This window comes from Heteronotia binoei, chromosome 5, assembly GCF_032191835.1.
Source record: "Heteronotia binoei isolate CCM8104 ecotype False Entrance Well chromosome 5, APGP_CSIRO_Hbin_v1, whole genome shotgun sequence".
NCBI classification, from domain to species: Eukaryota; Metazoa; Chordata; class Lepidosauria; order Squamata; family Gekkonidae; genus Heteronotia; species Heteronotia binoei.
Window position 1 is genome coordinate 68,958,006 of NC_083227.1, and position 13,670 is coordinate 68,971,675.

Sequence of the window (13,670 nt, forward strand, 5' to 3'; positions counted from 1 at the left end):
TCTGAAGAGATGATGCTTCATAGAACCCTCTTAAATCACCAGTGTCTGCACACAGCTGGGTTCTCTCTGCAAGCTTGGTCCACCACTCATTCTGAATGTCTCGAAGCTTGCGCTGGAGGTTGCTACATAGAGCACAAAAGGTTGCTTTTTTCCCGGGACAGGAGGGCTGAGCAAGATGTGCTTGGTAGGCAGATCTCTTTTTCGCCAGTAATTCTTGGATCTCTTGATTGTTCTCGTCAAACCAGTCCTTGTTCTTCCTTGTGGAGAACCCGAGGACTTCTTCAGAGGTCAACAAGATGGTAGTTTTTAGGTGTTCCCAGAGTGCTTCTGGAGAAGGATCTGTGAGGCAACTGGGGTCCTCAATTCTTGTCTGGAGTTTTGCCTGGAAGGCAGCTCTAACTTCGGCTGACTGAAGGCTGCCAACCTGAAACTTCCTCCGGGGGATACCGCCTCTCCTGGGTGTAAATTTAAAGTGAAGACGGAGATTGCAGCGTACAAGACGATGATCCGTATGATATTCTGCACTGGGCATTACTCGGGTGTGTAAGACATCTCGAAGGTCTCTCTGGCGCACCAGAATGTAGTCAATAAGGTGCCAATGCTTGGACCGTGGGTGCATCCAGGTCGTCTTTAAACTGTTCTTCTGCTGGAAGATAGTGTTGGTAATGGTGAGCTGATGCTCCGTGCAGAATTCTAGCAGGAGGCGCCCGTTATCATTGCAGTTGCCAATACCGTGTTTGCCAAGTACTCCTTTCCAGGCTTCCGAGTCTTTACCTACTCTGGCATTGAAGTCGCCAAGGATGATTACCTTGTCCTCTGTAGGGGTCTTCCGTACGAGGTTGCGTAGATCAGCATAAAACTTTTCTTTTCTGCAGAATCTGCTTGAAGGGGTGGGGCATACACACTGAAGAGTGTTGCATGCTGCTTGTTTTGAAGTGGGAGGCGCATAGACATGATGCAATCTGAGTGACCTGTTGGCAGATTTTCGAGTTTAGAGGCAATGGAATTCCTGACCATGAAGCCAACGCCAGAAAGGCGGCTCTCAGCCTTTGACTTACGCGACCAGTAGAGGGTATAGCCAGCACCGTGTTCTTGAAGACTACCTTCCTCAGGAAAATGGACCTCACTGAGAGCTGCTATGTCGATATTCAACCTGAGAAGTTCGTGGGCAACTAGAGCAGAGCGTCGTTCAGGGCGACCACTGTCTACTGTGTCAAGCATGGTTCTGATGTTCCAACACGCAAGCTTTAGTCTTTGCACACTTTGTGAGGCAGGTGCATGCCTTTTCTTTGTTGTTATTTTTCGACCACAAGTAAGGATGCCCGTTGACTGCGGCTAGCCAACTGGGGGGGGGGAGGAGACGAGCTTTGTTTAGGCCACCTTTTCTAGGCCCCTCTCCATACGGAGCAAGCAGTGCTGTCCCTAAATAAGGCTGCTTGGTCGTTCAGGGTGCTGCCGAAAAATGCTTTCGTCTCCGGGTCAGCATCAGGCGACCAATACCCTGAACCGCCTACATGCAGGATCGGGACTGCGGCTTCCAGTTGCATCTTCCACCTGCCGTTTCGCCCCTTGCCCACCGCTGCAGGACTTGGTATGTTGTGGGTTGTGGATGTGGATACCCTTCAGGCCTGTGCAGAGGAATTTTTAGGTGAAGCGCAGTGTGTGCAGTACTGGCTCCACCCTTTCACCATGGGGTCATCTGCCATGGCCCAGTAAGCCGGGACGCCGGCAGCGAGTCCTCCAGGTGGTAGATGTTACATTAACGAGCTCTGTTTGCCCGGGCTTGATGTTAGAGTTTTCCTTCTCTTGGCTGGTGAGGTTGGTGAGCCCAGCCTGCCTATCCGGTTATACCGCCGGACATTCGGTCGCACCATGACGTGGCAAACTCTGTGAAAACGAGGGGGACCAGCGAGAAGGTGTTGCCACGGATGCAGTAATGTAGGAGAGGCCATTGCAGTGACCATATGCCAGGTATAGCCAGACAGTGACCACGCAGCTTTCACTACACCGGGAAAGGAGAGGCGATGTATTGCGCATGCACTTTCCCTGGGGGAGCAGGACACCCGGAGGGAGCCCACCCCCCACCCCACCCAAACAAACATTAATAGCAGATCTATCAGATTACAAAATAATTGTGTTGTCTGTCTTCTTAAAAATTAATCCAAGTTAACTGTTTATTTAAATTTCTTTTCAGAACTTTTCAATCCTTTAGTTCTTATGTTCATATTAATCAGAGAGGAACAAACCTATTATGTCCCAAAAATCTCACTTTGCCTTTTAAAATTGCATATCTTGCTGAGAGTTCCATATTATCCAGTTACCTACAGAGACAGAAAACAATTTAAAATCCCTTCTTCCTGAAAGTTTTCCATGTTTTGATTTTTTTTGATGAAATACGCATCCTCTCTCCTTAATGCAAGCACCCCTCTCAGCAACAACAGTAAAAATCCCACATCATTAGATCCTCTCAAAAATACTTCAAACAGTCTTAACTTCCAGTTCTTCTTAGTAACTGCAACATAAGGTTGCATTTTAGTTTTCTTCTTTTCATTTCCCAACGGATCTTTTCCCATTTCCAACTCCACAGACGTCACCAAGATCTCTTTGTCACTCTTCCCATGTAGATTCAAGTTTTTGCTAGCTTTCAACATAAAAGCTCCCGTGTGCTTTTTAAATCAACTCTCTAATAAACCAAGGTCCTGCTTTAGAGAGAATATGATATCCATTGTATCTTTTTTATGAAACATTTTGCTTTGTGATGCCATTTTACTCCACAGAATAACTCAGTCTAATAATCAACGGTGAAAAGTAACTCAGAGATCCAGTTAGTCTATCCTTCCAAATCTCCACCAGTTGTATATCTTGATTGTTGCCATTTCAGTTGCACTCAGACGACATATACAAATCTCTTTGGAATATATATCATTTGTTCAGACCAAATTATAACCAAATAACAATCTCTTTATCACTTATTCAATCATAATCTGGGTTGATTTAAATATCTATTTTCAGTCAAATTCAGGTTGTTGCAGGCATTAAAAGTTGTTCTTTTTATCTTTTGGAAGCTGGATTCATGGGAAAGTGGGGGAGAGAATTCACCTCTTTCCCTTTCTTTGAACTGACCCGTTAGTTGTTATGTAAAACGACCCATTAGCCAATGGTATGAAAAGCAAACTTACTTGCAGAGTAGAATTGCCGTGTTTGAGTTAGGAAAGCAATACATCAAAGGCTTGTTAGCAGCAAAGAAAGCAAGCGGTCGGGTGTTCACCTTTTTCTGCCTTAATGGCAATCAAGGCAGTGGAGCATTGAAGCGCACAAGAAGAGCAGGAACAGCTGCTGCTATATCTGTCTTCCTGTAAAAGCCGCATGCCGAAAAGAAACCCCTTCAGGGTTCCCCCTAGAGATGCCACACCTGTGGCACCTCTCCAACTGCCCAATTCAGGGGGGCTGCAAGAGACAAGCTCCGTGGACCCCCACTCCACGGACCTCAAGGCGATGAAACCCGGAAGTCCTCACTTCTGTTTTCCTAGCCTCTTGATTGCAAGTGTAATCTCATTGTTTTATGTGTGATTGTATTTTTACATATTTCTCTAAGTAAACATTTTAAAAACTATTTTAACTCTGGAGTCTTCCTTCTGATACCGGACCTTCATATGATTGGTGGAAAATTCCCTGCTCCAAAAATAGCTCTCCCTAGGTCTACCTCTTGCTAATTCCCCCATCAAAAAAGAGATCCCCAGCATTTCAGCTAACTGGTTGCACTTACCCCTCTTGAAGGTTCACGTGATCCTCTGTGCAGGCACACATCCGTCTCTCCTTTCCCCGCTTTGGGCTGCTCAGCCAATGCAAAGGCATCCTCATGACAATGAAGTGAAATGAGAAAAGAGTGCTCTCCCTACCTCTGTCACATGACCCTTTAGACAGGAAAAGGGTCTCTGTTCAGAGGAGAGGGGGGCACTTCTAGCATCTAGAACATTCTTAAAGAAGTTTGGAAGCTCTTCTCCAGACTGGCAAGCAGTCATGCAGTCCACGTGTGTGCCTGTACAGATGACAACTCAATGAACAATGTTACAGGTAAGTGCAACCCCATTTTGCCTAGCAGAGACCCCTGAGGCATTCCTTTCTTAAAGCTACAAGCACTGCCTCTATAGTTTTGGAGGGTTTTTATCCCCCAGTGAGTTTTTTTGGGGGGTGGGTGGGTTATAGCTTTTTCATGTTCATAGAAGGATCTGTGTTATTTGTATGCAGCTCCAGCCTCTGGATTTAAATATCTGTAGATGGAGCCATGCTAAGAATTAGATGTATTGACAAGTGGGGTGACTTGCAAGGCCTTGTGGTGAGCATCTCATTCCCCTTCCCCCACTATTTCATTATTCCCTTTCTTGGCAGCTCCTATAGCCTCTCCCCTTCAAGGGTGGGAATTTTATCATTGCCTAGCAGTGACCACTAAGGACATCAGTTTCTAGAGATGCTGCATTTATCATTGAGGCCTTTATTCCCCAGGGAATTGTGTTGTTGTCAGAGTTTAGATTTTTCTGGAACCCTGGGGCTTTTTCAGATTTGCAGAAAAATCTGTCTTGTTTGTTAGTGACCCCTATCTACAGATGGGGCAACGCTAAGACAGATATATAGATAATATAGTTTGAATAATTTGCATTTGTAACAGAATTATGATTCTTGTGTATTTTTTTTAAACTATTAAAATTGTTTTTCAGGCTTGCAACAACACTAGTGACAGGAAGCATGCAGACTCCATATTAGAGAAGTATGTGACGGAAATAGTGATGAGTATAGTTACAACTTTCTTCAGTTCTCCATTCTCAGATCAGAGCACCACTCTGCAGGTAAGAACCTGGAGTAGCAGGATATATTACTTCCACAAATACATTCTACTTTGAAAATTTGTTTCACCTGTGAACCAGAGGTATATCAGAGCATGGTAAAATTGGGTTTTCAGATGGCAGCGCTTTTTGTACTGCTTCTCAGTGGCATCTTCTCTCATTGGTTCTTGGTGGGGATAAAGTAAAACCACCATTTTGTGATGCGTTGTAGAGTGTCCTGTGAAACTGATGGAGCTATTCATAAGGAGCAAGATCTGATGTGTCTGTGTAGAATTTTTCTGCCTTCCCTCTTTTGCACATTAATGCTGAAGCAAGAGGAAGAACCATTTGGCACATTTCTCCCCTGCTCATGCAGATTCCATGTGTATATCCTGTGACTATCCCAGTCCACATTGTAGAGAAAAAAGAGCCCGCACGAACTAAACAGTGGAGTGTGCAATGTGTGTTTGAAAGAGAGAAAAATCTGCATTTGCTCAGAATCTTACCATTATGTAGATGAGCCCTAAGGAATTTGCCTTAGGAGAGAAAGAAGCCTCCATCTTCACACCCTCCCTCGTATAATTAGGCACGTGGTTGATTTCCTCCTTTTCTCCTTGCAGGGAGCCTTCACAGGCAAACCTCAGTCCCTGTCACAATAATAGTTAATGGCTGGATTCAGTGACACTGTAATAGTAGAGGAAGTTTTTCAAGCCTCTTTCTCATTAGTACTCTAAATAATTTTTCTCATAATGCCCGGCAGGATGGGACCATTTTCTTCTGCTATCCCCGCCTGCCTTCAAAATTTGAATTCTCTACAGTAAACAAATAGCTATACAAATTCAGTCTAAACAGATGTTTATAAATGGATGTTGAGGCTTTGTCGACATGCTGAAATTTTGTTCAAGGCAAAAAAACTGGCAATGAGGCTGCGTTTTCATAGAGTGAATATGCAGAATGGTTTTGTGCTGATGTCCAGCTAGCCCATGTAGTCTACTATTAATCACTTTTACTTGATGATACTAAGCTATCCAAAGCAGAAGTGTTTGTGTTGTACAACTGCTAGTATAATTGTTCTGTTGGTGTCTGCCCATTTTCCCCTCCCATGTCTTAAAAACCAAACAGCTTATTTTTTCTTCCCTTTTCTAACTAACTGAAATATGAAATGTGTGTATTTCACACACCTGATAGTATATATTCTTTCTCAACTTGGGGAAATATTATCCACTACCTGTTACAGATGGAACAATGGCCTCTGCAGCAGGACTGCAGAATGAAAAAGGAATTGGCCCAATTTCATTGGAATTTTGATTTTCCTTTTGAGCAGTTTGTTAATGTCATAGAGCCATTTCTTTTAAAAAATTTTTAATTGGAAGCAGGTTTACAAAAGAACATAGAATTATCTACTTAATCTTGCTATATTGACACAACATTAAACATTAATCTTTGCTTCTTTATTTCCTTTTCTTTTTTCATCATCACGATTACTGCTATGCTTAACTATTATGTAAGAAAAAAAACCCCTTGCATTTCAATCCAGGATGACCACAAGGGTTCAGAAGGGAAACATTGATCCCTCTTCCCAAGGAGCCATTTCTGAAACCTTGATCGGTATAGTTAGATCCTTGAGTTCCTTAATTGTCTCTTCAAGTCCACAAACTGAGGTCTTTCTTGTGGAATGCAGTTATTGGGATTTGTCCCCTCTATATCTGTTTCAGAACAGCATTCATTAATATTCCCAAAAGAAATCTAGGATTATCTTCATAAATACATCTTTGAAATGGAATTACCTGAGTAGTGGTGGAAAATGAAAGTTTTCATATTCTCTCTTCAGTGTCAAGATTTCAAAACAATTTTTTTCTTTTTTTCTACTCCCTTTACCTTATGCATCAGCGATCAGTCTTTATCAGTCAAGAAGAGGTATTTCCAAGTAGCTCCTTAGACCCACTATGGATTTTGTGTTGGTGTCCTCAGCTTTTGTTAGTCAGTTGCAACACATGATGTAGAGGATAAAATATGTTACTATTTTTCACTATTGATAGGAGTCACAGACTGGAAAAAATTAATATATAGCAAGAATATATTTATATTCTTGCAATATGGCACATAAACAATATTTTCTGGGTTATGAAATATTTGTGGCATAAGAGATTTAGCACAACAGATTCTTGTATTCTTATGGTATTTACCCTATCCATAGTGGAAAGCATTATAGGAAAATATAGGGTTAAGTTAAACTCTTCTTTCATGTTGGTCTGTGTTGGATGCTGCAGATGTAAAAATCTAGAGGCATTTAATATGTATAAGTAGTTTAAAATCTTCCTTGAGTTTGTGTAAATTAAGAACACCTAAATAAAACTGGTTTTTGATTGTGTGATAAGGTGTTACTTGCCAATAACTTTCTGCCTCCTCCCCTCTTTACATTTTAGTAACATTAGAGAGCCATCTGCTGGCTTGTGTTTTATCTTTCAACCTATCAGCTGTTCCTAAAAACTTGTTTACAGGCAAATTTCATCTTTCCCACTCCCCAGTTTAGAAATTTGTTCTTGAGGACATTCAAGATAAAGTCAGTTGTGTGATTTCGCATTCATCTTTTTTTTTGTGGGGGGGGGGATGTTGTGTACTATAAACAGAACTTGGAGCAAGACAAAAATGACTTTAGGCTCTTCACCAAATGAATTAAAATATTTGGAACAACCAAATAGTGACAGATTTTTTTACTATAGGATGAAGCTTTCTGGTCATTTTATTCACTCTTTGGATCTATATTTGTGGGTTTTTTAGACTCGTCAACCTGTGTTTGTGCAACTTTTGCAAGGGGTATTCAGAGTATACCACTGCAACTGGTTAATGCCCAGCCAGAAAGCATCGGTGGAAAGCTGCATCAGAGTACTTTCAGATGTAGGTAAGAAAACCGACTGTGTGAATTTTAGACATATTTACGAGTTCTTTCTGCATGTTACAAATCACTACAGTGTTTCGTTTCAGTTAATTCCTTGGTGTAACATGCTTACCCAAGGCATGTAGGGGAAAATGGGTCTGAATTGTCCATCACCAAAATGGTTTGAAATGTATAACTAGGGTTGCCTGGCTGGTTGGGGGGCCAGGGACATGGGGGGGGGGGGGCGTGCAATGACAGCAATGTCACTGTATCACTTCCCAATGCAACCTGGAAGTGATGCACCAGCATAAAGGCTGGTGACATTTTTAAAAAATATGTTTTCCTGCCACCATTCTGAGCAGTAGCAGTAATAGCAACAGTTGGCCAGGAGGCTTCTTGCCATAAGGCTTAGCAGCTATAGGCATAACTTATGTCCCATTCATTTGTGAGGTAAAACAAAAAAGTGAACTTTAAGTAAGAGTTGAAATAGTTGCAGGATATGGAAAATCAAGGAACAGTTTTCATGAAAGTAAACAGTTGGGAAGTCTCTGTCACACATTCTGTGATTGAAAAAAGACTGAGTATAAATTTAATAAATAAATTGGTGTGCTCTGTTTATCATTCTGATGTTTTCCCAGTGTCATTTTAACGCTGAGCAAGCCTTTTTCTATTAGGCATTTCTGTATCTTTGCATTTATTGCTAGTAGTAGCATGTGTGAAGACCTTTCTGTGGATGTCTTGGCCTTTCGACGCGATGAGTGTTGCAACCTCTGTGACAATTTGAATCACTATTATGGGTGTTTGTGTTAATGTCTTTTTTTCTAAGTGTCATGTGAATGTACAAGTTCTTGTAAAGACAACCAATTCCTTAGAGTTCTCATGTAGAGTTTGTATTTCCTTGGGATTATGAATGTATATCATGATCTGAAATAAGATTACAGTCACATTACATTCCCTCCTTCAAAAACCAAATCCATTTTCAATATAAATTAAGTTCCTCTGTGTACTATGGATATGTGAACTGATCTTAATATTTCATCTGAAATGCAGATCTACAGAGAACTAGAAGGGGAATTTGTGCTTTTCTCTATATATTGAGCTGTTGGGTTCTATCCATGAGAATGTGTCGTTTTCAGTTGTAGTGAGAATGCTGTAAGAGATAGCCACTAAACACGTTATGGAACATTTAAAGAATTTTAGAAATTAAAGGAGATAAAGAAGACGATTTTAGCAGCTAGAAAAGGCAGGGGTTAATGTAGTAATTTGTAAACTTTATGTGTGAGTGTTTTTAAATGCATCCCTAATCATAAATATTATATGTACCAAAAAAAAAAAAAAACGTGAAAAAAGGTAAAGTTAGTCCCATGTACAAGCACCAGTCTTTTCTGTCTCGGGGGTGATGTCACATCATGACGTTTTCATGGCAGACTTTTTACGGGATGGTTTGCCATTGCTTTCCCCAGTCATCTACACTTTACCCCCAGCAAGCTAGGTACTCATTTTACCAACCTTGGAAGGATGGAAGGCTGAGTCAACCTTGAGCTAGCTACCTGAACCCAGCTTCTGCCAGGACCGGATCTACATGTTTTTTGAAGGGGGGGCAAAATTAAAACATGATGCCCCCTTATGGGCCATTCTATCTTATGGTCCCATAGAATACAATGTATTCCATAACCAACTTGGCGCCCCCCTCCCTGTCGGCGCCTCGGGCAAGCATCCCCCTCTGCCCCCCCCCCCCCCCCCCCGATCCAACCCTGGCTTCCACTGGGATCAAACTCAGGTCCTGAGCAGAGCTTGGACTGCAGTACTGCAGCTTACCATTCTGTGCCATGGGGCTCAATAAAAGTAAAGGTAACCCCTGTGCAAGCACCAGTCATTTCTGACTCTGGTACCCTGTCTGCATGGTTTTGGTCTTCTGAGCTAGACAGGTCAGATATTTGGAAGCATTGCCCCTTTATGGAATCCAGGTTTTATCTTTCCATTCATGTTACCAATTTAAAAGATGTATAAAATCATCTGATCTGATTGCTTTTATGCTGAACGGGAGAGGGAAAAAGTGAAAGGTGATGCATAACTCACAAGCGCTGAGGAAGTAACAGCACATTCCTAAGCAGAAGGGTTGTGACTCAGTGGAAAAGCCTCTGCTTTGTAGGCAGAAAGTCCCAGGTTTAATCCCCAGCATCTCCATTTAGAAGGACCAGGTAGGATGTGAAGTGTGAAAGACCTTGGCCTAAGGACTGGCGAGAGTCACTACCAGTCTGAGTAGAGAATACTGACCTTTATGAAACAGTGGTCTGATTTACAATAGGGCAACTTCATTTGTGTTCAACAAGAGTTTACATTTTGCAAATCCAGTGAAGTTAATTAAATTATAATGCTTTAATTATGCTTAATATTGCTTTGACTTGTTCATAATACTGAGCAAGCATGACCTGAAGGTAAGGGAGCCAGAGAGAACTGCCTGACTTGTTCTGACTTATTGATGCCAGCTGACCTCTTTGCTGGTGTGGTGGTTTTTTCTGCAAATTCCTCCTGTGGCTACAGATAAAGGTGGCCCACTGGCTGAATCAAGCAGGTCACAGTTACCTGTAGACTTGAATCCTAACAAAAATCTGAGTTGGAAATGGAAGTGCACCAATGTTTCTCAAATATCTGTATGTAGGAATGTGGTTACTCTGGGAACATGAAAAGTCAAGATGATGATGCTCTCGTTAGCACTTTTTACAGTGGTGAAAAACAAAAGCCTTGGGACCTAAATTTGTATCTACTCCAAAAGAACAGCACCTTGGAAAAAATGTTCTGAAAACATTGCAAGGCATGCTGCTGGGTAAAGGAAACACTGTTCCTTATTTCTTTCAGCAAAGAGCAGAGCAATTGCTATCCCTGTTGACTTGGACAGTCAAGTCAACAACCTGTTCTTGAAATCTCATAACATAGTCCAAAAAACAGCAATGAATTGGAGGATGACAGCAAGGAATGCTGCTCGGAGAGACTCTGTAATGGCTGCTTCCAGAGATTACCGTAATATTATTGAAAGATTGCAGGTGAGTGTATGGCACAATTTCTATTCTTTTGATGTGCTGATATGGGTAAAGCCTGTTTAGAAGAAAATGGTTTAGTTCTATAATGGCCATATCTAAGAAGCTCCCCCTATTCAGATTTCACTTTAATTGCATAGTAGTTGGTGGTGGAAAATGCTGTCATGTCACAGCTGACTTACGGTGACCATGTAAGGTTTTCAAGATAAGAGACAAAAAGAAGTGGTTTGCCATTGTTTGCCTTTACATAGCAAACCTGGACTTTCTTGGTTGTCTCTCATCCAAGTACTGTTCAGGGCCCCTGCTTTGCTTAGCTTCTGAGATGTAGTAAGATCAGTCCAGCTTAGGCCATCCAGTTCAGGGCTGCTGTACATTCAAACTGCATAAATGCCACTGCATGAACTGCATGTTTCTGAAGTGACACTCCTATCCTACAATGTACAAGATGCAGCACATCAAAATGATGGAAATATCAGTAGTTACCTGCCGTTGTGATTAGATCCACAGTACTATAACGTTGGAACTGTCTGCTTCCCCTCTCCCATTAACAGAAGAGGCCTCAGTGTCCATTTCAGTGTTGATATCTACAAAATGATGTAGTACCCAGAAAACATCTTGCAGTATTAGTCACTAAGTCTGCTTCATCTTATAAACCCCTTTTTAACTGCTTCTGATAATGATACGAGAAGACAAATTCTGAAGTGTTGCTGTGGGCTGATTTCTACAAGTCTGCAATACGACAAAATGTAACATACCAATTGCCAGATTGTGCTGTTAGTTGGGAAAGTAATTATTGACTCTTAAATTTGCCCTTTGGGGGTATGGTAAGGAGGACTTTATTCTATACAGTATTTTTTCCAAATATTATTTTTTAAAAAATAACCGCCTATGTTTATTGCCTATGTCTGAAAGATTGTTTACTGTGCTGCTCCTGTTTCGTAATGTCTGTTCTTATTATATTATTTTAACTTTGTTGTTTTATTGTTGTAAGCCTTCCTGAGCCTGCTTGCAGGATAGGGCAGGATATAAATCTAAAAATTAAATTAAACCTAGAAATACCTGTGTTTGCAATTCAGGACATAGTGTCAGCTTTGGAAGACCGTTTGCGTCCCCTTGTCCAGGCTGAATTATCTGTACTAGTGGATGTCCTTCATCGGCCAGAGCTGCTCTTCCCCGAGAATACAGATGCAAGAAGGAAATGTGAAAGCGGAGGCTTCATTTGCAAGTGAGTACCAGGAGTATGTTCAACTGATGATTCGTTTTGACTCTTCAGATGTTGCTTGATTCACTTTTCCCCCTCAACCATTGTTTGAGTATGCAGTATGCTGCATTCAGTTCAGGTTGCCACAAGGATAATTATCTTCAGCAAAAGTATGGACTGCTTTCTACATGAATCAGATTGTTCTTTGATCTCTTACACAAAGATTGTGTATATAGACCACAGTTGATACCTAGAGGACATTGTAATACATTGGAGATGCTGTAACAAACACATGCTTAGTATGTCAAGGATCCTGACTAGACCACTGTCTGTAAAATGGGCCTTCCAAAAGACCAAAGATGGTGATGGAAGCAGAGGTTTACCTCACTTTCCTTCTAGCAAGTCTTGACACCTTCCAGTCATGTGAGTGTTATGTGGGGACTAGTAAGACAGTGTCTATTCCATTTTCCCACATTCCTGGAGCCCATTAGCTAAAAATATCTTTCCTAACTAGAAATTCTTGTACTGAAACAGACTATGATGAATTGATTTTTTCAGGTTGATAAAACATACTAAGCAGCTTCTGGAAGAGAACGAGGAGAAGCTTTGTATTAAAGTACTGCAGACGCTCAGGGAAATGATGACCAAAGACAGAGGCTATGGAGAGAAGGTACTTCGATAATATTTTATCTTCTCTGCTTTTCTGTTTATAGTAATAAAGTCTTGGGTAGGGATGGGCACAAACAGGGGAAATGGAAGTTTGTCCTGGTTCTTGGAGTCCTTCTTGAGCTTCCCCTTTTACCGAACTGGTTTGTTTATTGAGTTTTGTGATGCAGTGGGTGGTGAGATCTGAGATCTTCCCTCTGTCCTTTCTGCTGGTAGTACCTCCCTGAGGCCAGCAGAATGGAAGGTGGGGGGATGGAGTCTTGCAAAACACAAGCCGTGCACGAGTGAAGTCCAAGCAGTGAGTTCATACAAAATTGGGTGAACTCACCACTTTGACTTCATTCTCACATAAACCTCCATGAAAAACATGGAGGTTTGTTGGCGGTTCATTGTTGGTGTGATCGCATGACCCTTGGCTCACAAACCAGGTGATGTTCATCACAAAATTAGGTTCAATACGAGGTTCACGCCCATCCCTAGTCCTAGGACCTTATGTTTATTATATGTGCCTTTTTTAAAAAAAGGGTGATGCTCTTTCTAGTATTTTGGTGTTTACATTTAGATTACCAGTTGATTTACAGGTTTGCTATTATGGGATAATCGATCATTTAAAAAACATAGAAAATTTTGTCCTATCAAGAGCTTCACTATGCCTTAAGTACATACGGTCAGATTTTTGTACTAGAGTCCCCTGATATGAACATAGATTTAATTTTTTTTTAACCCTTGAAGCATGATAAGCCAATTGATTTCTAGGGCAGTTTCCAAGTAGGAACACTTAGAGTGCCATCCTATGCTTTGTATTGAATGTGTAGCCTTAGGCTTGCAAACAAGTTCTACTGGAAGTAAACTAAGTCTGATGAGTGCCTGTGCCAAATTATGATGAAATACTGGAAGAGAGTCTTTCACTGCAGGAGAAATGTCAAAATTCTTCATTACATATGAACCCAAACCAGAAGCACGAATTCTTTGTATGATTAATTCACTGTTTCTCTTTGGCTGCTTCTTCATGAGTTTCTAAAACCAAAGGAAAGTATTTAGGATTGGAAAATAATAGGACTAAGTCA

At 41.3% G+C, this 13,670-nt stretch overlaps 1 protein-coding gene across 6 annotated transcripts in view; it reads left to right on the plus strand.

The window, feature by feature from the left end:
• Positions 1 to 13,670, plus strand: part of ITPR1 (inositol 1,4,5-trisphosphate receptor type 1) — a 353,195-nt gene that overhangs the window by 216,763 nt on the left and 122,762 nt on the right. For all 6 annotated transcript variants that reach the window (XM_060239586.1, XM_060239588.1, XM_060239587.1 and 3 more), the window contains 5 exons: positions 4,716 to 4,844; positions 7,602 to 7,722; positions 10,558 to 10,742; positions 11,813 to 11,961; positions 12,496 to 12,607. In XM_060239586.1, the coding sequence (XP_060095569.1) occupies positions 4,716 to 4,844; positions 7,602 to 7,722; positions 10,558 to 10,742; positions 11,813 to 11,961; positions 12,496 to 12,607 (696 nt within the window). The remainder of the gene's footprint in view (positions 1 to 4,715; positions 4,845 to 7,601; positions 7,723 to 10,557; positions 10,743 to 11,812; positions 11,962 to 12,495; positions 12,608 to 13,670) is intronic.